General features: G+C 43.9%; 1 protein-coding gene across 6 annotated transcripts in view; it reads left to right on the forward strand.

The window, feature by feature from the left end:
- Nucleotides 1-25,718, forward strand: part of dync2h1 (dynein cytoplasmic 2 heavy chain 1) — a 996,931-nt gene that overhangs the window by 590,270 nt on the left and 380,943 nt on the right. For all 6 annotated transcript variants that reach the window (XM_085999037.1, XM_085999042.1, XM_085999039.1 and 3 more), the window contains 3 exons: nucleotides 18,556-18,621; nucleotides 19,949-19,999; nucleotides 23,229-23,306. In XM_085999037.1, coding sequence (XP_085855163.1) covers nucleotides 18,556-18,621; nucleotides 19,949-19,999; nucleotides 23,229-23,306 — 195 coding nt within the window. The remainder of the gene's footprint in view (nucleotides 1-18,555; nucleotides 18,622-19,948; nucleotides 20,000-23,228; nucleotides 23,307-25,718) is intronic.

Below are 25,718 nucleotides of genomic sequence, written 5' to 3' on the forward strand. Positions count from 1 at the left end.
CACTTGGTCCGTAGCCTTGTATGCTACAGCGTTTCAAGTGCTCATCTAAATGCTTCTTGAATGTTGTGAGGGTTCCTACCTCTACCACCCTTTCAGGCAGTGAGTTCCAGATTCCAACCACCCTCTGGGTGAGAAAGTTTTTCCTCAAATCCCCTCTAAACCTCCTGCCCCTTATCTTGAAACTATGTCCCCTGGTTATTGACCCCTCTACTAAGGGGAAAACTTCCTTTCTATCTACCCTATCTATGCCCCTCATAATTTTGTACACCTCAATCAGGTCCCCCTCAGCCTTCTCTGCTCCAAGGAAAGCAACCCAGCCTCTCCAGTCTCTCTTCATAGCTGAAGCGCTCCAGCCCAGGTAACATCCTGGTGAATCTCCTCTGCACCCTCTCCAATGCAATCATATCCTTCCTATAGTGTGGCGACCAGAACTGCACACACTATTCCAGCTGTGGCCTAACTAGCATTTTGTACAGCTCCATCATAACCTCCCTGCTCTTATATTCTATGTCTCGGCTAATAAAGGCAAGTATCCCATATGCCTTTTTAACCACCTTATCTACCTGTCCTGCTGCCTTCAGGGATCTATGTACATGCACACCAAGGTCCCTCTGATCCTCTGACCTTCCTAGGGTCCTACCATTCATTGTGTATTCCCTTGCCTTGTTAGTCCTCCCAAAATGCATCACCTCACACTTTTCAGGGTTAAATTCCACTTGCCACTGTTCTGCCCATCTAACCAACCCATCTATATTGTCCTGTAGCCTGAGGCTACCCTCCTCGCTATTTACCACTCCACCAATTTTTGTGTCAACTGCGAACTTACTGATCATACCTCCTACATTCATATCTAAATCATTAATGTACACTACAAACAGCAAAGGACCCAGCACCGATCCCTGCGGTACACCACTGGACACAGGCTTCCAGTCACAAAAACAACCTTTGACCATCACCCTCTGCTTCCTGCCACTAAGCCAATTTTGGATCCAATGCGCCAAATTGCCCTGGATCCCATGGGCTCTTACCTTCTTGACCAGTCTCTCATGGGGGACTTTGTCAAAAGCCTTACTGAAGTCCATGTAGACTACATCAACTGCACTACCTTCATCCACGCACCTAGTCACCCCCTCGAAAAATTAAGTCAAATTGGTTAGACATGATCTCCCCCTGACAAAGCCATGCTGACTATCCTTGATTAATCCTTGCCTCTCCAAGTGGTGACTAATTCTGTCCCTCAGAATTTTTTCCAATAATTTCCCTACCACTGATGTTAGGCTCACTGGCCTGTAATTCCCTGGTTTATCCCTACTACCCTTCTTGAATAATGGTATTACGTTAGCTGTCCTCCAGTGCTCTGGCACCTCCGCTGTGGCCAGAGAGGTTCTGAAAATTTGTGTCAGAACCCCTGCAATCTCCTCCCTTGCCTCACACAGCAGCCTGGGATACATCTCATCTGGGCCTGGGGATTTATCCACTTTTAAGCCCGCTAAAACCGTTAGTACCTCCTCCCTCTCAATACTAATTTGTTCAAGTATATCACAATCCCCCTGTCTGATTTCTATGCCTACATCGTCCTTCTCCATAGTGAACACAGATGCAAAATATTCATTTAAAACCTCTCCTACATCTTCCGGCTCTACACAAAGATTGCCACTTTGGTCCCTAATGGGCCCTACTCTTTCCCTGGTTATCCTCTTGCCCTTAATATACTTATAAAACACCTTGGGATTTTCCTTTATTTTGCCCACCAGTGTTTTTTCATACCCCCTCTTCGCTCTCCTAATTTCTTTTTTAAGTACCCCCCCTGCACTTTCTATACTCCTCTAGGGCTTCCACTGTTTTTAGTCCTTTGTATCTGCCAAAAGCCTCCCTTTTTTTCCTAATCCATTCTTGTATATCCCTTGACATCCAGGGTTCCCTGGGCTTGTTGGTCCCACCCTTGACCTTTACGGGAACATGTTGGCGTTGTGCTCTCTCTATTTCCTTTCTGAAAGACTCCCACTGCTCTGATGTGGATTTTCCTACAAGTATCTGATCCCAGTCCACTTTGGCCAGATCCAGCCTTATCATATTAAAATCGGCCTTCCCCCAATTTAGAACCTTTATTTCCAGTCCATCTTTATCCTTTTCCATGACTACCTTACATCTCACCGAATTATGATCACTGTCACCAAAATGCTCTCCTACTGACGCATCTACCACTTGCCTGGCTACATTCCCTAGAATTAGGTCCAGTACTGCCCCCTCTCTTGTAGGACTTTCTACATGCTAGCTCAAAAAGCTCTCCTGGATGCACTTTAAGAATTCCACACACTCTAAGCCTTTCACGCTCTGACTATCCCAGTTAATATTGGGGAAGTTGAAATCCCCTATTATTACCCTATTATTTCTACACTTCTCTGGGATTTGCCTACATATTTGTTCCTCTATCTCCCCCTGACTGGGGGCCTATAGTAAACTCCCAGCAAAGTGCTTGCCCCCTTTTTGTTTTCAAGTTCTACCCATATGGCCTCATTAGAGGAACCTGCTAAGATATCATCCCTCCTTACAGCAGTAATTGACTCCTTGATTAATATTGCGACACCCCCTCCTCTTTTACACCCCCCTCTGTCTCGCCTAAAGATTCTATACCCTGGAATATTGAGCTGCTAGTCCTGCCCCTCCCTCAACCATGTCTCTGTGATAGCAACAATATCATACACCCATGTGTTCATCAACACCTTCAATTCACCTGCCTTACTCGCAAGATTCCTTGCATTAAAATAAATGCCATCCAACCTTGCCATATTCCCTTGTTGCATATTTGCCCTGCCTTCCATGCTGACTTGTTTTTTCCTCTATATTTGGCTGTGCATCACCCCCCACTATAGCTCCACTCCATATTCCATCCCCCTGCCAAGTTATTTTAACCGCCCCCCGCCAACAGCACGAGCAAACCTCCATAGTTCTGATCACCATATTATAAAAAGGAGATGGAGGCATTGGAGAGGGTGCAAAAAAGATTGACAAGGATTATACCAGAAATGCAAGGTTATAACTATCAGGAAAGGATGAAGAGGCTGGGTCTCTTTTCTCTTGAAAGAGAAGGGTGAGGGGTGACCTAATAGACATCTTTAAAATTATGAACGGTTTTGATAGAGTAGACACAGAAAGAGTGTTTCCACTTGCGGGAAAGAGCAAAACTGGAGGCCATCGATATAAGATTGCCACCAAGAAATCAAACAGGGAATTCAGAAGGAACCTCTTTATCCTGAGAGTGGTGAGAATGTGGAACTCGCTACCACAGGGAGTGGTTGAGGCAAATAGCATAGATGCATTTAAGGGGTGGCTAGATAAGCATATGAGGGAGAAGAGAATAGAGAATTATACTGATAAAGTTAGATGAGGATGGATGGGAGGAGGCTCGCGTGGAGCATTAACGCCGGCATAGAAACATAGAAGATAGGAGCAGGAGTGGGCCATTTGGCCCCTCGAGCCTGCTCCACCATTCAATGCGATCATGGCTGATCATCCAAATTCAGTACCCTGTCCCTGCTTTCTCCCCATATCCCTTGATCCCCTTAGCCTTAAGAAGTATATCTAACTCCTTGAATATATTTAATGAATTGGCCTCAACTGTCTTCTGTGGTAGAGAATTCCACAGGTTCACCACTCTCTGGGGAAAGAAATTCCTCCTCATCTCAGTCCTAAATGGCTTACCCCTTATCCTTAGACTGTGACCCCTGGTTCTGGACTCCTCCGCCATCGGGAACAGCCTTCCTGCATCTAGTCTGTCTAGTCCTGTTAGAATTTTATAAGTTTCAATGAGATCCCCTCTCATTCTTCTAAACTCCAGCGAATGTAAGCCAAATCGACCCAATCTCTCTTCATACGTCATTCCTGCCGTATCAGTCTGGTGAATCTTCGCTGCACTCCCTCCATGGCAAGAACGTCCTTCCTCAGGTAAGGTGACCAAAACTGTACACAATACTCAAGGTGCGGTCTCACCAAGACCCTGTACAACTGTAGCAAGACATCCTTGTTCCTGTACTCGAACCCTCTTGCTACGAAGGCCAACATACCATTTGCCTTCTTAACCGCCTGCTGCACCTGCATGCTTACCTTCAGCGACTGGTACACAAAGACACCCAGGTCTCGTTGCAATTCCCCTTTTCCCAATCTATTGCCGTTCAGATTATAATCTGCCTTCCTGTTTTTGCCACCAAAGTGGATAACCTCGCATTTATCCACATTATACTGCATCTGCCCAATCGCCCAACCTGTCCAAATCATACTGGAGTTTCTCTGCATCCTCCTCACAGCACACACGCCCACCCAGCTTTGTGTCATCTGCAAACTTGGAGATATTACAACAAGTTCCCTCTTCTAGATCATTAATATATATTGTGAATAACTGGGGTCCCAGCACCGATCCCTGTGGTACCCCACTAGTCACTGCCTTCCACTCGGTAAAAGACCCGTTTATTCCAACTCTGATTCCTGTCTGCCAACCAGTTTTCTATCCAAGCCAGTACCTTACCCCCAAATCCCATGTGCTTTAACTTTGCATGCTAGTCTCTTATGCGGCACCTTATCAGAAGCCTTCTGAAAGTTCAAATACACCCCATCCACTGGTTCTCCCTTATCTATTCTACCAGTTACATCCTCAAAAAATTCCAGTAGATTAGTCAAGCATGATTTACCTTTTGTAAATCCATGTTGACTTTGTCCGATCCTGTCACTGTTTTCCAAGTGCTCTGCTATTACATCTTTTATAATGGACTCTAGCATTTTCCCCACTACCGATGTCAGGCTTACCGGTCTGTAATTCCCCGTTTTTCCTCTACCACCTTTTTTAAGTAGTGGGGTTACATTAGCTACCCTCCAATCCATGGGAACTGTTCCAGAGTCCATAGAATTTTGGAAAATGACCAGCAATGCATCTACTATTTCTAGGGCCACTTCCTTAAGTACCCTATGATGTAGATTATCAAGCCCTGGGGATTTATCGGCCTTCAATGCCGTCAATTTCCCTAACACCATTTCCCTACAAATACTGATTTCATTCAGTTCCTCCCTCTCATTAGAACCTATGTTTCCTGACATCTCTGGGCGTTTATTTGTGTCCTCCTTTGTGAAGACAGTACCAAAGTATGTATTTAATTGGTCTTTGTTCCCCATTATAAATTCCCCTGATTCTGACTGCAAGTGACCTACGCTTGACTTTACCAATCTTTTTCTCTTCACATATCTATAGAAGCTTTTACAGTCAGTTTTTATGTTCCCTGAAAGCTTACTCTCATACTCTATTTCCCCCCTCCTTTGCTGAATCCTAAACTGCTCCCAATCTTCAGGTTTGCTGCTTGTTCTGGCCAATTTATATGTCCTCTCCTTGGATCTTATGCTATCCCTAATTTCCCTTGTTAGCCAATATTGAGTCACCTTCTTTGTTTTATTTTTATGCCAAACAGGGATGAACAAATTCTGTAGTTCATCCATGCAATGTTTAAATGTTTGCCATTGCCTATTCACCATCAACCCTTTTGAGTAACATACCCCAATCCATCCTAGCCAACTCGCGCCTCATACCATCATAGTTTCCTTTATTTAAATTCAGTACCCAAGTCTCTGAATGAACTACTTCACTCTCCTTAATGAAGAGTTCTTATCATATTATGATCGCTCCTCCCCAAGGGGCCTCGCACAACAAGATTGCTAATTAATCCTGTCTCATTACCTAATACCCAGTCTAAGATGGCCTGATCTCTAGTTGGTTCCTCGACATATTGGTCCAGGAAACCATCCCGTATACACTCTAGGAATTCCTCTTCCACAGTATTGTTACTAATTTGGTTAGACCAATCTATATGTAGATTAAAGTCACCCATGATAACTGCTGTGCCTTTACTGCACGCGTCTCTAATTTCCCATTTAATGCCATCGGTAACCTCGGCATTACTGTTTGGGGTCTGTCTACAACTCCCACTAACGTTTTCTGCCCCATGGTATTTCTCAGCTCTACCCATATAGATTCCACATCATCAGAGCTAATATCCTTCCTTACTATTGTGTTAATCTCCTCTTTAACCAGCAGTGCTACCCCGCCGCCTTTTCCTTTTTGCCTGTCCTTCCTGAATATTGAATACCCCTGGATGTTGAATTCCCAGCCTTGGTCTCCCTGGAGCCATGTCTCCGTAATCCCAATTATATTCTATCCGTTTACATCTATTTGCGCAGCTAATTCGTCCACCTTATTACGAATGCTCCTCGCATTAAGACACAAAGGGGGGAAAATTCAGTTGGTTGCGCACTTAAGAGGGCACTAACGGGACGCAAACTAACTAGCGCCCGGGCGCGGCACTTCCCACGCCTCCCACAAAATTCAGCAGGAGGTTAGTGGTGGCGCTAACCGGTAGCGCCCTGCAACGCTGCGCTGCGTCACTGGCAATGACGTCATTGGTGTGCGCAGCGCCCCGCTCACGCCCCGGCCATGATCTTCGGGAGTGCCCCCTGACTTACCGCCGGACGCTATGTCCGACGGGGTCAGGGCGGTGTACCTGTGGCTGGTGAGTCGCAATTTAAAGGCGAGGTGCGGGGCGGCCATTTTTGTTGCTGGCCGCCTGCCAGCACCTGCCTGCGCTCCCGTCCCAGACCTCCTGAAACGTCCCCCCCCCCCCCCAGCGGAGTGCTGCCTGCGCTCCAAGAGCCTGGCACTTCTCTTGAGTGCCGGGCTCTTTTGCCTGCACTCCCGATCCCCGGGGGCCCAGCTGGGCCCCAGGTCGCGCTGCACAAGGCCCCTCCCCTTTAAGAAGGGGAGGAAGGCCTGCAATACCGCGGCGTGACGTGCCGCAGCGTGTGGAGCTGCGGCACATAATGCCGCAATATTGACTCACAGCGCCCCAAGAGGGATGCAGAGCGCTTCCAGTAGTGCCCCGCTTCCCTCTTGGGGCGCAACCACTCAATTTCCGGCGCGAGTGCGCTAATTTTTCCGGGCGGCTACTCAATTTTTAGCCCAAAGCCTTCAGGCTTGTTTTTTTTAACACTCTTAGACCTTTTAGAATTATTGTTTACTGTGGCCATGTTTGATTTACAACCTTGATTTCTCTGACTTCCACTTTTGCTTTTCTCCTTTCTGTCTTTTGCTTCTATCCTTGCTTCCCTTTCCTTTGTCTCCCTGCACAGGTTCCCAACCCCCTGCCATTTTAGTTTAAACCCTCCCTAACAGCACTAGCAAACACTCCCCCTAGGACATCGGTCCCGGTCCTGCCCAGGTGCAAACCGTCCAGTTTGTACTGGTCCCACCTCCCCCAGAACCGGTTCCAATGTCCCAGGAATTTGAATCCCTCCCCCTTGCACCATTCTAGCCATTTATTCATCTGAAATATCCTTCTATTTCTACTCTGACTAGCATGTGGCACTGGTAGCAATCCTGAGATTACTACCTTTGAGGTCCTATTTTTTAAATTTACCTGCTAACTCCCTATATTCAGCTTTTAGGACCTCATCCCGTTTTTTACCTATATTGTTGGTACCTATATGCACCATGACAACTGGCTGTTCACCCTCCCCCTCCAGAATGCTCTGCAGCCGCTTCGAAACATCCTTGACCCTTGCACCAGGGAGGCAACATACCATCCTGGAGTCTCGTTTGTGGCCGCAGAAACACCTACCTGTTCCCCTTACAATAGAATCCCCTATCACTATAGCTCTCCTGCTCTTTTTCCTCCCGTCCCGTGCAGCAGAACCACCCATGGTGCCAGGAAGTTGGTTGCTGCTGCCTTCCCCCGATAAGCCATCCTCCCCAACAATATCCAAAGCGGTTTATCTATTTGAGAGGGGGATGGCCACAGGAGACTCCTGCACTACCTGCCTGCGCCTACTACTCTGCCTGGTGGTCACCCATTCCCTTCCTGCCTGTGCAGCCTTTACCTGTGGTGTGACCAACTGATTAAACGTGATATCCACGATGTCCTTAGCATTGCGAATGCTCCAGTATGTATCCATTCGCAGCTCCAGCGCTGCAATGCGGTCTGCCAGTAGCTGCAGCTGGATACACTTCCCGCACACGAGGTCGTCAGGGACACTGTGTCCCTGATTTCCCACATAGTGCAGGAGGAGCATGCCACGGGGCTGAGCTTTGCTGCCATGACTTACCCTTTAATTAATTTAAATTGAATCAATACCACCAATTATACTACAATTAAATTATATACTCAAGGGCCCTTGTTTCCTAACACTCCCCGCTACACAACAGAGACCTTAGAATGGACTGGTTAGGGCCAAATGGCCTGTTTCTGCGCTGTATATTCTATGTAGTTAGAATGTGCAGCTTTTCAGTATATTATGATAGCTTTAAAGTCCTGTTTTGGTCATTTAGGTTGAATAATTTTGGTTTTCTCTTGGAATATTATTGGTTAATAATCACCACTGATCTTAAAACTTTGGTTTTAATATTGCCCGAGAATAACTGTGGCCATCACTTCAGCACCAATAAGATTTAATTGATGACAATGATTGTGTGCAACCAGCTGAGTGCAAACTGTTAAGCAGCAATTAAATGCTCGCATTCATAAGAGCGATTGTGTGCAGCGGGTCAGCCTGGCAGATTAAAGCTGTTAATTGTCTTTTCATATTGAATAGGCAAAAACAATGGAAATCTTCTGTTTAGTATTCACTTTAGTCTATTTGGATTCAGAAGCAAAACTGCAGATTATTAACTCTCTATACAAATATAGTAGTTTAGGTTGATAATGAACAAAAATGTTATCTATCTTTAAGCATATGTACTAATGAAACAGGTTAAACAGGTCTGACTTTACACAAGTACATCTTGCCAATTTTGTTTTTTTCATAACAATAATGCTATTGATCATAAATCAGTGAAAGCATAATGACCTTTAACAATCTTTTTCAGACAAACAGCTTTTATTGAAAATTAATGTTGTACTGCTATAGGTGAAATCATATCACTAGATTTGTAGCTATTCGGTTGTAATACTGGATGACTCCATGTCACCTTAATCATAAAATCAATTTTTCTTCATATGTTCAAGGTAAAGCTTATTTGAAAAGATGTATTCCTATTAAATGTATGACTTGACTGTTGAATCCTTAGCTCTGAAGATGCATTACTAATCTGTCAATTCGTTTGATGCTGTTCAAACTATTGTCAAACCAAATATCCATATCATGAGCGACTTCTACATATAACAGGCCTATTGAAATATAAAAGCCCAGTTTATTATAAAGTCTATACTTTTTTTTAGAGTTGCAAATGTGATTTTAAAGTAAAAATAAACCACAACTAGATCCATACTGGTGGTTAGAAATGGCAGAAATCTGATGGATTTGTGTTCTCATTTCTGTATTGGTTGCATTTTTTTGCTTTCATATCTCTTTTTTTGTTTGGCATGGCTTCACCTTTTCTACATATAAAAAACACATACCAGGATAATTTTATAGTAAAATTCTGTCTATATTTCTGTCAATATATTAGTAGCTGTCGAACTGAGCATCAGAGCTGACCGTTTGATTAAATGGAAAACAAGTTCAAGTTTAGATACAAGGAACATTTACCTCATTTTAGCTTGGTGTATTTTTGACACTGATTTAAATATTGTATTCTAAAATTAGTTTGTTATTCTCTTTTTCAAGTTATGACTCTGGCTTTAAAATGACTGGATTTCTTGTCAGCCTTGGCTCAGTGGTAACACTCTCGCCTCTGAATCAGAAAGTTGGGGGTTCAAGCCCTACTCGAGACTTGAGTACATAACCTAAACTGATGCTTTAGTGCAGTACAGAGGGAGTGCTTCACTGTTGGAGGTGCTGCTTTTCGGGTGAAATGTTAAACCGAAGTACTGTCTGCCCTCTAAAGTAGACGTAAAAGATTCGATGGCGCTTTTCGAACAAGAGCAGGGGCGTTCTTCTGTTACTCTGGCCAATACTTATCTCTTACAATAACTTGCATTTATATAGCGCCTTTAACTTAGTATAACATCCCAAGACGCTTCACGGGACGGTTATTAAGCAAAATTTGACACCAAGCCACATAAGATATTGGGGCAGATGAGATGTATGTTTAAAGGATTGTCTTAAAGGAGGAAATAGAGGTGGAGAGGTTTAGGGAGGGAATTCCAGAGCTTAGGACCTTGGCAGCTGAAAGCATGGCCGACAACGATGAAGCGATTAAAATTGGGGATGCTCAAGGGGCCAGAACCGGCAGAGCGCAGAGATCTCGGCGGGGGTGGCGGGGTTGTAGGGCTGTTGGAGATTACAGAGATAGGAAGGAGCGAGATCATGGAGTGATGTGAAAACAAGGATGAGAATTTTAAAATGGACGTGACTGCTGCCAACTATTATGTTCATTAATAACTAGTCGTTTTTATTAAGAACAGCTAGCTTTTGCTAGACACTTTATTGAGCACATGTGGACTAGGTACAGTATCTGTAGAGGCCTCCATCTTGACTGCTGCCTTGTGGGTAGCCTGGTGCATCGTGGGTAGCCCACTCTTATATACATACAGCACCACCTAGTGTACTATTCCAGAATGACAGGTTACTGATCATTACATCCCCCTTTCTTTGAGGTTAAACAAAATCAGTATCAATCAATAACAATATAAACATCTTCAACAGTCAATACATTTTCAATGTAATTTTATTTGTATTCAAAGATTAAGTCTATCAGGCTTTTTTACTTCACGTGTGGATCTTCTCAGCACAGGTAAGTCTGATGTGTTTTCATGAGAGCCTGTATGTGTATTTGTGTTAGATTGTTCTGGTGGTGAGTGACAAGATTCAGTTGCGGCATTGTCATCGATTTGCTCTTCGATAGTCTCTTGTGTTTTTAGGAGGGAACGGCGGTTCCTCCTGAGAATCTGTCCTTCCTCAGTTCTAACAGTGTATGACCTTGGTCCTACTTCCTCAAGAACTGTAGCTTTCTTGTTCCATGCATCTGGATCCTCAATCCTGACAACATCATCCCTTGTCAATGGTTTCAGAGTTTTGGATGACTTGTCATAGTATGATTTCTGTTTCAGCTTTAACAGTTGAAGTCTCTGTCTCAGTTCCTTACTCTGCTTTTCTTTTGCACAGCAGGGTAGCGTGGTACGCAACTTGCGACCCATTAGGAGTTCAGCAGGTGAAGAACCAGAGTCTAAAGGTGAGGCTCGGTAGCTCAGCAGGGCGAGATAAGGATCAGACTTGCTTTCTGTCGCTTTCTTCAGTAGCTGCTTGAGAACTTGAACACCTTTCTCTGCCTTACCATTTGACTGAGCATACAAAGGAGTGGATGTGATGTGTTGAAAGTCATAATGTGCTGCAAACTGTTGCTACTCCTTACAGTTGAAGCACGGACCATTGTCGCTAACGGCAATCCTGGGAATTCCATGTCTGGCGAAGATGGATTTCACATGCATTATGACACTGCTTGCTGTGGTGCTTGAGAGCAGCGCCATCTCAGGATAGTTAGAATAGTAGTCAATCACTATTAGATAGTCTTTACCATTTAAATGAAAAAGGTCCATACCAACCTTTTGCCATGCTGCTGTTGGTATGTCAGATACTATCAATGGTTCCTTTGCTTGTTTGTTTTGGTGTTTCTGACATGTCTCACATTTGCCTATCATGTTCTCAATGTCCTTATTTATGCCAGGCCAATAGACAGTGTCTCTTGCTCTCCTTTTGCATTTTTCAATTCCGAGGTGTCCCTCATGAATCCTTTTGAGCATGTCTTGACGTAGAGCCTGTGGAATGACTATTCTGTTCTGTTTTAGTAATAGTCCACTTGTGACACTCAATTCTGACCTTATGTGAAAATATTTTGGACAGGAACCTTTTGGCCAACCATGATGAATGTTCTCTATTACTGTTTGTAATACTGTATCTTTTACTGTTTCTTCTACTATTTGCTTTGATTTTGTGTCTGACACGGGCAGCGCAGCAGTGACCATACTCACATGAACATCCACGTCTTCTTCAGTAGAGCTCACATGACTCATTGTGTGTGCTCGGGATAGTGCATCTGCTAACACTATGTATTTGCCTGGTGTGTAGATCAGTTCAAAGTCATATCTTTGCAGCTTCATCATGAGTCGTTGAATCCTTGGAGACATCTCATTCAGATTTTATTTTATGATGGCTGTGGTCTGTCTCAACTGTGAAGGTGGGAAGTCCATATATGTAGCCATGAAACTTTTCTAGTCCAACTACCAAGCCTAGACATTCCTTTTCAATCTGGGCGTAGCGACACTCAGTATCAGTCATAGACCTGGAGGCATAGGCAACAGGCTTCCAATCTTCACCCTCTGCTTGTAGCAAGACCGCACCTAGGCCATCTTTTGATGCATCCGTTGACACTTTGATTCTTTTTGTTGGGTCAAAGAAGGTGAGTACAGGTGTGGTTGTCAGCACTGTTTTGAGGTTTATCCACTCTTGTTCATGTCTTTCTGTCCATGTGAACTCATTTGTTTTATGTAGCAGGTCTCGCAGACAGGCTGTCTTGGCTGACAAGTTAGGAATGAACTTTCCAATGAAGTTTATCATCCCCATGATGCGTAGCACTCCTTTTTTGTCAGTGGGTTGGGGCATTTTGAGTATGGCGTTTACTTTTTCCATATCTGGCTCTATTCCTTTACCAGATAGATTATCTCCTAGGGAAGTGACTTCCTGGACGCCAAACTGACACTTGGCTTTGTTGAGCTTCAGTCCATTCCGGCGTATGCTCTGTAGCACTTTAGTCAGTCTCTCATTGTGTTCTTTCACTGTGGAGCCCCAGATGATAATGTCATCAACATAGACCCGAACTCCTTCCAGACCTTCAATTATGTGTTCCATCGCTCTATGAAAGATTTTAGATGCAGATATTATCCTGAAAGGCATTCTGAGGAAACAATACCTGCCAAATGGTGTGTTGAAGGTACAGTATTTGGTGCTCTCTTCATCCAGTTTTAGTTGCCAAAATCCTTGTGAGGCATCGAGCTTTGTAAAGTATCTGGCACTTGACATTTCACTGGTGATTTCTTCTCGCTTGGGAATCTGGTAATGTTCACGTTTTATGTTTGCATTTAAGTCCTTTGGATCCATGCATATTCTTAGATCATTGTTCTTTTTCTTTACACATACCATGGAGTTAACCCAGTCTGTTGGCTCTTCAACTTTCCTGATGACTCCTAGTGTGGTCATTCTGTCCAGTTCATTCTTGAGCCGGTCACGCAGGGGTGCTGGAACTCTTCGTGGAGCATGTACCACTGGCTGAGCATCCTCCTTTAGCTGGATCTTGTAAGTGAATGGTAGAACTCCAAATCCTTTGAACACATCCTGGAAATTATTCACTACAGAATCTACCGAGTCATCTGGTCTGCCTATGGCACAGTTTATACGGTAGACTCTCTTGACCAGTTCTAAGTCCTCACAAGCTTTGTCACCCAGTAGTGAATCAAGTCCTTCAGCCACAACAGAAAACATGAGATGATGCACTTTGACTGTCACTTTAAGTCTGCATACACCTAAGCTATCTATTTTCTGTCCATTATAGTCCTTCAGTAGTACTGACTTTTTCTGTATTTTGGGCTTTTCTTTTATATTGTTAATGTCACTCATACTGATTAAGTTTGCTTTTGCCCCAGTGCCTAGTTTCAATGTAACTAATGCTCCATTTACCTGCAGTGGGATCATCCATTTGTCCTCTTTTACTGCATTAACTTTATGTTCAGCATTGTTAATTCCTGAGGGCTGCACATTTTCTGTATCCTTTTTGATATTGTCACATGACACCATTCCTACAAAACATGTCTTACTTAAATCAGTGTCCTCAATTACATTAACTCGTTGCCCTTTCTTAGTTTTTACTTTTGAAAAGCATTGTTTGGCAAAGTGATTCTTTCCATGACATTTTGTGCACATTTTTTCAAACGCTGGACATTGTTTTAACTGGTGTTTGTAACCACAGCGTTTACAATTAAAAATTCCTTCCTCCGATTGCTTTTCACTTCTGTTCTGCCCATGTTTCTTCCCCTTGTAGGACACAGCACCAACAGCAGCACTTACTGCAATCGCATCATCATTGATTTCACTGAAAGTCTTGGCATGCTTTTGAGCTAGCTCGCTAGCTTGGCATATTTTCACAGCAATTTCCAATGTTAGTTCGGTTTCTCTCAACAGACGTTCCCTGACTTTTTTATCATGAATACCAAACATAATCTGGTCACGAATCATGGATGCTTTCAGCTCAGAGAAATTACATGTCTGTGCTTTCAGTTTCAGATCAGTCAAAAAGCTATCAAAAGTCTCATTTTGCTGCTGTGTCCGAGAACGGAAGATGTACCTCTCATAGGTTTCATTCTTTTTGGGAGAACAATGTGTATCAAACTTCTTTAGAACATCGTCTAATTTTCCTCTGTTCTCCTCTGGATTAAATACAAATTTATTAAATACCTCTATCGCCTGTGGGCCTGCAACCGTGAGCAGCAACGCTATTTTCCTTGCGTCTGGCTTCGTACCGTACCCGATGGCAGCAATGTAGAGTTCGAATTGTTGTTTAAAAGTCTGCCCATTGTAGTCGACATTTCCTGTGAGTTTCAAACGCTCTGGTGGCTTCAAATTCTCCATGTCGCATTGCACAATAATCAGCAGATCTTACCAATCCTGGTACCATGTTATGTTCATTAATAACTAGTCGTTTTTATTAAGAACAGCTAGCTTTTGCTAGACACTTTATTGAGCACATGTGGACTAGGTACAGTATCTGTAGAGGCCTCCATCTTGACTGCTGCCTTGTGGGTCGCCTGGTGCATCGTGGGTAGCCCACTCTTATATATACATACAGCACCACCTAGTGTACCATTCCAGAACGACAGGTTACTGATCATTACACAACGAACTGGAAGCGTTCTGTGCATGTGCGCTTCTGGTTCGTCACAGAGTGAGCTCCTTTAAAAAAATGTTTTAAAAGCTGGGAAGGGAGCGGGCTTGTGAGAAAAAACCAGGAAGGAAGCGGGCTCATGAGAAAAAGCCGGGAAGGGTGAGGGCTCGTGAGATAAAGCTGGGAAGGGAGCGGGCTCGTGAGAAAAAACCGGGAAGGGAGTGGGCTCGTGAGAAATACCGGGAAGGGAGTGGCTCGTGAGAAAAAGCCGGGAAGGGAGCAGGCTCGTGAGATAAAGCCGGAAAGGGAGCAGGCTCGTGAGAAAAAGCCAGGAAGACAGCAGGCTGGTGAGAAAAAGCCGGGAAGGGAGCAGGCTGGTGAGAAAAAGCCGGGAAGATAGTGGGCTTGTGAGAAAAAGTCGGGAAGGGAGCGGGCTCGTGAGATAAAGCCAGGAAGGGAATGGGCTGGTGAGAAAAAGCCAAGAATAGGGAGCGGGCTGGTTAAATAAAGTCTGAAAGGGAACGAGCTGGTTTAAAAAAAGCCGGGAAGGGAGCGAGCTTGTGAGAAAAAGCCAAGAACAGGGAGTGGGCTGGTTGCAAAAAGCCGGGAAAAAAGCCGGGATGGGAGCGGGCTCATGAGAAAAAGCTGAGAATAGGGAGCGGGCTGGTTCAAAAAAGCCGGGATGGGAGCAGGCTAGTTAAACAAAAGCCGGGAAGGGAGCAGGCTAATTTTTACAAAAAAGCCGGGAAGGGAGTGGGCTCGTTACAAAAAGCTGGGAAGGGAGCGGGCTTGTTAGCTTGCTTGTTTTTAAATAGCAGAAACATCATGCCGGTTGTTGGAGTGCGCAGTATGCTTCTGCACAGCTTCCAGTCATTGGCAGCAGTCACTCCGTTTTAAAATCGATGCGTTGCTTAATCGGGAGCCAGTGTAGGTCAGCGAGCACTGGGGAGGTGGGTGAGCAGGACTTGGTGCGATTTAGGCCACGGGCAGCAGAGTTTTGGATGACCTTGAGTTTACAGAGGATAGAACTTGGGATGTCAGCCAGGAGATTGTTAGAATAGTCAAATCTGAGGTAACAAAGGTATGGATGAGGGTTTCTGCAGCAGATGAGCTGAGGCAGGGGTGAAGTTGAGCGATGTTATAGAGGTGGAACTAGGCGGTCTTTCTGATGGTGTGGATATGTGGTCAGAAGCTCATCTCGGCGTCAAATATGAAACCAAGTTTGCGAACAGTCTGGTTCAGCCTCAGACATTTGCCAGGAAGAGGAATGGAGTTGGTGGCTAGGGAACCAAGTTTGTGGTGAGGACCGAAGACAATAGCTTTGGTCTTCCCAATATTTAGTTGGAGGAAATTTCTGCTCATCCAGTACTAGATGTCGGACAAGCAGTCTGCCAATTTAGAGACAGTGGAAGGGTTGAGAGAGGTGGTGGTGAGGTAGAGCTGGGTATCATCAGCATACATGTGCAAACTGACGCAGTGTTTGCGGATAATGTCACCGAGGGGGAACATGTAGATGAGAAATAGGTTAGAGCCAAGATAGGGCCAAGGATAGATCCTTGGGGGACCCCAGAGGTAACGGTGCGGGAGCAGGAAGAGAAGCCATTACAATTGATTCTCTGGCTACGACTGGATAGATGAGAATGGAACCAGGCCCACCCAGCTGGACGACGGTGGATAGGTGTTTAGAAGAGGGTGGTGTAGTCAACCATGTCAAAGGTTGCAGGCAGGTCAAGAAGGATGAGAGATAGCTTACTTTTGTCAAAGTCAAATCGTGACTTAATCACCATTATTAAAACCAATTTTTTAAAATTCGTTCATGGGATGTGGGCGTCGCTGGCAAGGCCAGCATTTATTGCCCATCCCTAGTTGCCCTCGAGAAGGTGGTGGTGAGCCACCTTCTTGAACTGCTGCAGTCCGTGTGGTGAAGGTACTCCCACAGTGCTGTTCGGGAGGGAGTTCCAGGATTTTGACCCAGCGACGATAAAGGATCGGCGATATACTTCCAAGTTAGGATGGTGTGTGACTTGGTGAGAAACTTGGAGGGGAATCTGGTAATTATCACATTGCTGTTTATGGGACCTTGCTGTGTGCAAATTGGCTGCTATGTTTCCCTACATTACAACAGTGACTACACTTCAAAAGTTTTTCTTTGGCTGTCACAAAAGAAGCATTAACTTTATAAAGTGTCCAGCCTGTCCAACAACCCATCTGGACACTTTTTAAAAACATCTTCATACTATATTTGAGTTTTGCTAAATTCAGTGCAAAGGAGTGAACCCGCCTGCTGGAGGTGCTCTCACTTATCAGACCAACACGTGCCAAGGAATCAGATTGCTGACCTGTCACCTGAGTTCTAGTGTTGATAATGCAGAGCAGAAATGGTAGTGTAACAGTAGCCTGAATCAAATTAAGAAATTGGCCTCCAGTCAACTAAACAGTCATCTCTTTATAATAAAACACTCAGCAACCTCTGTGGTCTACTCACCTTTCTCCATCACATTCCCGGGATGCGGGAGGCTTCTCCTTTTTGACAGATTTTCTATGCTTCCATCCCTCTCCAATTCTCCTGTAGACATTTACACCTCCTGTGGACCCATCTTTTGTGTCTTTACTCGTACCATTTTCACCCTCTTTTGCCTTGCAGCATCATCTCTTTTGTCATTTAATCACTCCTGCCCTCCACCCTATCACAAACTTCCCCTTTGGTCTTTCCTGCCACTCCCCTTTCCCTGGCTCCATATTTGCTTAAAAACTGTTAATCTCTAACGTCTTTCAATTCTGATGAATGTTCATCGACCTGAAATCTTAACTGTTTCTCTCTTCACAAATGCTGCCTGACCTGTTGAGTTGTTTCCTACATTTTCTGTTTTTAATTCAGATTTCCAGCATCTGCAGTATTTTGCTTTTGTTTTAGTCATCTCTTTATGTTGAGACTGATTTTATTAGTTCAGTAAAGAATTATTTGTGCAAAATTCATTAGTTACCAGGAAAAAAGGATGATGCAACATGGGGGCAGAGTAGAAGGAACTTTTCTCTGCATACCTGATACTGCCATTAGGTGCCTGAAATGGAAATCCTCAGCACTAACATCTTTAACCTTGATAAAAAGAAAAGAAAGACTTGCATTTATATAGCGCCTTTCACGACCACCGGACATCCCAAAGCGCTTTACAGCTGATGAAGTACTTTTGAAGTGTAGTCACTGTTGTAATGTGGGAAACACGACAGCCAATTTGCGCACAGCAAGCTCCCACAAACAGCAATGTGATAATGACCAGATAATCTGTTTTTAGTGATGTTGATTGAGGGATAAATATTGGCCAGGACACCGGGGATAACCCCCCTGCTCTTCTTCGAAATAGTGCCATGGGATCTTTTACGTCCACCTGCGAGAGCAGACGGGGCCTCGGTTTAACGTCTCATCCGAAAGATAGCACCTCCGACAATGCAGCACTCCCTCAGTACTGCACTGGAGTGACAGCCTAGATTTTTGTATGCTCAAGTCATTGGAGTGGGACTTGAATCCACAACCTTCTGACTCAGAGGCGAGGGTGCTACCAACTGAGCCACGGCTGACACATGGTCAACACAAAAACTTTTTTTTTTTTAAAAGCTGTCCTTTTCTGCTGGTAAATAAACTTTAAAGTAGAGAATAAAAATGTGTCTCCAGTGTTATTGCCAAATCTTTTCTAATTGTTTTTTTATTATTGCAGGCTGATCAACTTATGTTTGCTTTGCATTTTGTACGTGGAATGCACCCAGACCTCTTCCAAGAAAATGTAAGAAATGAAAACTGATGTTGTTTATTGCAGCTGTTTAATTAGATGTCATTCTTATTGGCCAGGCAATTGTGGCAGTGACCATCACATTTTCTGATATCATAGAAATTTCAGCACAGAATAATGACATTTGGCCCATTGCACCTCTGCTGTAATCTATTTCACTGTTCTTCAATCAAACCCTGTAATATATATTTCTCTTAAATGTGTATCTAATTTCTTCTTAATAGTTGTCCTGGCTTGGCTTCAATAACCACTTGTGTTAATGCATTCCATATTTTAATAACCCGTTGTATGATAAAGGACTTCAAATGTCTTCCTTTACCCTTCCAGTACAGCTAAATTTATGCCCTTCCGTTACCCAGTCACCATCTAATGGAAATATCCTTTCGCCACTGACCCTCTTCAACTCTTTCAAAAAATTTGAACATGTTAATTAGATTGTCCCTTAATCTTCTCTGCTACACTGTTTAGAGCTTTAGTTTTTCCAAGTCTCTCATCATACCTATGCCCTCTAGCATCTTAATAAATCTATGTTGAATTTTTCCATAATTGTTTGTCCAAAGCATATTTAAATGATGCCTGTGTTTGTTGTAGGTGGCCACTGGCTGCCCGATCTGATATAGTTGTGCTGCAAAATTCGACTTCATGGCATCTGTTTTGGACCCGGAAAACGATCGAAAAGCATAGCAATTTCTTCCTCCAGATCTTTTATGTGTATATTAAATACGAGTTGCCTCAAAACAGACTGCTATGTGACACCAATCACCACACCTTTCCATTCCAGGAAACCTCCTTTTACTGTTATCCTTTGCTTTCTGCCTTCCAACCATTTTGTTGTCCATGTTTACAGCTTAGCCTTAATTCCATATGTCCATGGCGGTAAATTATCCTCAATAATTTGAGGATTATCTGTATTATAGTCTAGCAAACACCAGCCACCAAGAACGCTTAGTTCTTTTTGTCCCACAGTTGCTAACCGACCTTACTGCTGTCCATGTACAACAGAACTCTTTTTCAATATTTGAAAATGGTTTCCTCTTCTGGAAATCTGTATCAGCAGTTTCAGTTTCAGGAGTAGTTTGTATTCCACATTAATAAGTATTTTTTAATTTTCTGGAAATGTGTAACTTATAGTGAAAGACCCCGGAAATCATTCTGTCACAAACAATAATATTGTCAAAGTACCCTGGACAAATTAATGTTTCTAACTCTGCCAAGCTAGAGAAAAGTTGAGAAAAATTGTGGTTCAGCAGCTTTTATGTTACAAAATAAATAAAAAATATAGAGTACATATTTGTATATTTAAACACTACTTTTTTTTTAGGAATGGGATGCATTTACTGGTTTGATTGTTGGAGACATGCTTCGGAAAACAGTAAGTCTTGATTATACCGTTGCTGCCTTTGGTTTTTATTTTTGAATTTATTAGAGTAGATTATTTTTCAACATGAGGTTCTCGGGAAGCCTGCGAGCGGAGAGCATCGGCCAGTCACCCGATAGTGCCAGTGGGGAGCCCCAGATAGGACTGATGGGCTGTGGGTAGAAAACCAGTGACTGGGGAAGCACGCTGACTCTAGACCGCTGTAATATCAGGTGGCCAACTGATAGGTTTACTAATTTATTTTTAAAATTTATTCTACTAGATTGATTCCTATGATGAGAGATTGTGTAGAATGGGCCTATACTCTCTGGAGTTTAGAAGAATGAAGGTGATTTCATTGAAACATACAAGATTCTGAAGGGGATTGACAGGGTAGATGCTGAGAGGTTGTTTCCCCTGGCTGGAGTGTCTAGAACTAGAGGGCATAGTCTCAGGATAAGGGGTCGGCCATTTAAGACCGAGATGAGGAGGAATTTCTTCATTCAGAGGGTTGTGAATCTTTGGAATTCTCTGTCCCAGAGGGCTGTGAATGCTGAGTCTTTGAGTATGTTCAAAGGCTGAGATAGATAGATTTTTGTACTCTTAAGGGAATCAAGGGATATGGAGATCAGGTGGGAAAGTGGAGTTGAGGTCGATGATCAGCCATGATCTTATTGAATGGCGGAGCAAGCTCAAGGGGCCGTATGGCCTACTCCTGTTTCTTATATTCCTGTGTACTGGGTGTAGCGTGCACACGCAAGCTCCGTCTAGTTGAGTCCTAAAATAGCATCAGGGTTCTATTGATGTTATAGGACTCTGATTTAAATACTCAGATTAGCTGTGCACTTGCTTCAGGTGGCCGCCCGAGCTGCCTATTCCAAGGACCCGGGCAAATTGATGATGACTGGAACAAGGCGGTATGTTCTTCCCTGTGATTTTTGGGGTGCTACCACTCATTTCTACTGGATGAGAAGCCTTAAAATCTTCCCTAGTATACTTCAATCAATATCGATTTCTCTTTCCACACAATCCAACAATAGCATTGAGGAAGCTTTTGGGCAGCCTGTTTGTAATTTAATGTGAAATATTCAAATCATTTCTGAGAGCTGGAGCTACGGTGGAGGAGTCATAAAATGTAATTACCATTGTGAGTTCAAGCAACATTACTGTGGCATCAACTGGCATTCATATTACCATTCTACCAAACAATTGTAACTGAAGTATCCCTTCAATGTGGTTTCATGGGGTCTCATACGGTCACCAGTAAAATGCTTGTGTGTTCAGAAGTCATAGACCTAACCATTCAAAAGCCATGCTCTTTCAAGTACAAGTTCTATGCAGTGCTAGATATATTTTCCTATTAAATATTAGTCCATCTCCCATGGAATTGCACATGATGGAGCCAAGACCATATTTGTCAGGTGAAATGGGGTTAGAGGGAAGTGGATAATTGGACCAGGAGGTGCAGATGTAATGCAGTCACCATTTTAAAGTCGTACATTCTTTCCTTATTTTTCTGTATTTCATTTTATATTATTATTTATAGTTAAATAGAAAGATTTTGGAAATTTGGAAAGCATAGGAGTTGGTTGAAGCATAGGAATGTTTCTGCTGTATAGGCTAAGGAGCTAGGAAATGCAAAACAGGCAATACAATGCCATCACTGGCAGGAGGTTGTAATTACAGTGTGACATATATACGTGGCAATTTCCATTATAATTGTGGACATAGGAATTTATAATGGGTAAAAATTTGACAAAGTGTGACATAAATGTGATAACAGGAAGTAAGGTTTTGAAGACAAAAGTGCATACAGACAAGATTTTAAACATATTGTCGCTATTTACAGTAGTAGCATTTGCACTGTTATACTAAAGACAGTAGCCCAGAAAATCTGTGGCGGTGTAATTACAGCTGTTATGGCAGGATGCTGAACTTTGGCATTAACCCTGCTGAGGTACACTGGGTCTGCGGCAGGGGCATTAGGATTCAGCCCTCTAGCAATGTGGGGATAAATTTGCAGTTGTGGTGGATGCTGGCCAAACTGGACAGCTGGTTTCCCCCCATCCCCTGAAGCAGCTGCTTGTTCCAAGAGGTTGCTTTAAAAATGTTTAAAAAAAATACCGCACCCTGATTTTCTATGGTCCAAGCCAGGATGACAGAGGATTTAAAAAAAAAGGTTTTAAACATGCTCCCTGATTACCACCGTCCCTTTGAGGGATATGGAGATCGGGCGGGATAGTGGAGTTGAGGTCAAAGATCGGCCATGATCTTATTGAATGGCGGAGCAGGCTCGAAGGGCCGTATGGCCTACTCCTGCTCCTAATTCTTATGTTCTTAACAAATCCATGCTGACCGTCTTCGGTTAATCCATGACTTTCTAAATGATGATTAATACTGTCCCTCAGAATTTTTTCAAATAATTTTCCCACCACCGAGGTTAGGCTGACTGGCCTGTAATTACTCAGTCTATTCCTTTCTCCCTTTTTAAACAATGGCACAATGTTAGCAGTCCACCAGTCCTATGGCACCACGCCTGTAGCCAGAGAGGATTGAAAAATGATGTTCAGAGCCTCTGCTATTTCCTCCCTTGCCTCTCTTAACAGCCTGGGATAAATTTCATCCGGGCCTGGCAATTTATCTACTTTCAAAGATGCTAAAAACACTTAATACTTTCCCTCTCTCTCTGTTTATCCCATCAAATATTTCACATTCCTCCTCCTTAACTACAATGTCTGCATCATCCCTCTTCTGTGAAGACAGACACAAAGTATTCATGGATCATACCCACATCTTCCGCCAACACATATAGATTACCTTTTTGGTTTCTAATAAGTCCCTACTCTTTTCTTAGTTATCTTCTTGCTCTTTATGTATTTATAAAACATCTTTGGGTTTTCCTTGATTTTACTTGCCAATATTTTTTCATGCCCTATCTTTGCTTTCCTAATCTGGGATTTGGAACGCTCAATCTCAAAAAGTAGTGGTAGCTGATGCCAGCTAAACAGATATTTGAGGATGAGGAACTCACAGGGTTACGGACAAGCGGTGGGGGTGGAACTAAGCACAACTGCACTTTCAAAGAGCCAGCATAGGCACGATGGGCTGAATGGCCTCTATCTGTGCTGTAAGTTTTTATGATTCTATTCTATGATGATTCATTTGTTTTTGATTTTGTTATAAATAACAAAGAACAGATTTCCAATATATGTTTGTTTTGACACTCAATTGTTCCTGCTTTTAGGATAGTCAAAAATCCATACGTGAATCAATTCCATCTTGGATTGACCAAGAGAGGGTTGGAGGAGTGGCACTCTTAAAGGTACATTTCAAAATTATTTTCTGAAAAATAAGATTACACTTGTGTAATATGCAGAGGATGTAGTCCTGAACCTTCACACCTTGCATTAAAGACATGTTGCAATCCGAAAACCAAATTTTAATTGAGACCTCTGAGGACATAGCTGCCAGACTGGGCCTGCGGCAGGTGGTGAGAGAACCAACACGAGGGAAAAACCTACTTCACCTTTTCCTCACCAATCTACCTGTCGCAGATGCATCTGTCCATAACAGCATTGGTGGCAGTGACCACCGCACAGTCCTTGTTGAGACGAAGACCCGTCTTCACACTGAAGACACCCTCCATCGTGTTGTGTGGCACTACCACCGTGCTAAATGGGATAGATTCAGAACAGATCTAGCAGCGCAAAACTGGGCATCCGTGAGGCACTGTGGGCCATCAGCAGCAGCAGAATTGTACTCCACCACAACCTGTGACCTCATGGCCTTGTATATCTCTCACTCTACCATTACCATCAAGCCAGGGGACCAACCCTGGTCCAAAGAGGAGTGTCATAGAGTCATAGAGTTTTACAGCACAGAAAGAGGCCCTTCGGCCCATCGTGTCTGCGCCGCCCATCCATCCCTGTCCAGTCTAATCCCATTTTCCAGCATTTGGTCCATAGCCTTGTATGCAATGGCATTTCAAGTGCTCATCCAAATGCTTCTTGAATGTTGTGAGGGTTCCTGCCTCTACCACCCTTTTAGGCATTGAGTTCCACATTCCAACCATCCTCTGGGTGAAAAAGTTCCTCCTCAAATCCCCTCTAAATCTCCTGCCCCTTACCCTGAATCTATGCCCCCTTGTTATTGACCCCCCTACTAAGGGGAAAAGTTCCTCTTTGTCTACCCTATCTATGCCCCTCATCATTTTGTACACCTCAATCAGGTCCCCCCTCAGCCTTCTTTGCTCCAAGGAAAACAACCCCAGCCTGTTTAGTCTTTCTTCATAGCTGAGGCGCTCCATCCCAGGTAACATCCTGGTGAATCTTCTCTGCACCCTCTCCAAAGCAATCACATCCTTCCTATAGTGAGGTGAGCAGAAGAGCATGCCAGGAGCAGCACCAGGCGTACCTAAAAATGAGGTGCCAATCTGGGGAAGCTGCAACACAGGACTACATGCATGCTAAACAGCATGTTATAGACAGAGCTAAGTGATCCCACAATCAACAGATCAGATCAAAGCTCTGCAGCCCTGCCACATCCAGTCATGAATGGTGGTGGACAATTAAACAACTAACGAGAGGAGGAGGCTCCATGAACATCCCCATCCTCAGTGATAGCGGAGCCCAGCACGCGAGTGCAAATGACAAAGCTGAAGCGTTTGCAACCATCTTCAGCCAGATGTGCCGAGTGGATGACCAATATCGGCCTCCTTCTGAGGTCCCCACCATCACAGAAGCCAGCCTCCAGCCAATTCGATTCACGCCACATGATATCAAGAAACTGCTGAGCGCTCTGGATATAGCAAAGGCTATGGGCCCCGACAACATCCCGTCTATCGTGCTGAAGACTTGTGCTCCAGAACTAGCCAAGCTGTTCCAGTACAGCTACAACACTGGCATCTATCCGACAATGTGGAAAACTGCCCTGGTATGTCCTGTCCACAAAAAGCAGGACAAATCTAACTCGGTCAATTACCGCCCCATCAGTTTACTTTCAATCATCAGCAAAGTGATGGAAGGTGTCATCAACAGTGCTATCAAGCGGCATTTACTCACCAACAACCTGCTCACCGATGCTCAATTTGGGTTCCGCCAGGACCACTCGGCCTCAGACCTCATTACAGCCTTGCTCCAAACATGGAAAAAAGAGCTGAATTCCAGAGGTGAGATGAGAGTGACTGCCCTTGATATCAAGGCAGCATTTGACCGAGTGTGGCATCAAGGAGCCCTAGTAAAACTGAAGTCAATGGGAATCATGGGGAAAACTCTCCTCCACTGGCTGGAGTCATACCTAGCGCAAAGGAAGACGGTTGTGGTGGTTGGAGGTCAATCATCTTAACCCCAGGACATCGCTGCAGGAGTTCCTCAGGGCAGTGTCCTCGGCCCAACTATCTTCAGCTGCTTCATCAATGACCTTCCTTCCATCATAAAGTGAGAAGTGGGGATGTTCGCTGATGACTGCACAGTGTTCAGTTCCATTCACAACTCCTCAGATAATGAAGCAGTCCATGCCCACATGCAGCAAGACCTGGATGACATTCAGGTTTGGGCTGATAAGTGCCAAGTAACATTCGCGCCACAGAAGTGCCAGGCAATGACTATCTCCAACAAGTAAATGTCTAACCACCGCCCCTTGACATTCAATGGCATTACCATCGCCGAATCCCCCACCATCAACATCCTGGGGGTCACCATTGACCAGAAACTTAACTGGACCAGCCACATAAATA

Source organism: Somniosus microcephalus, chromosome 10, assembly GCF_052327205.1.
Source record: "Somniosus microcephalus isolate GS21.2 chromosome 10, FLI_Smic_1.0, whole genome shotgun sequence".
Taxonomy (NCBI): Eukaryota; Metazoa; Chordata; class Chondrichthyes; order Squaliformes; family Somniosidae; genus Somniosus; species Somniosus microcephalus.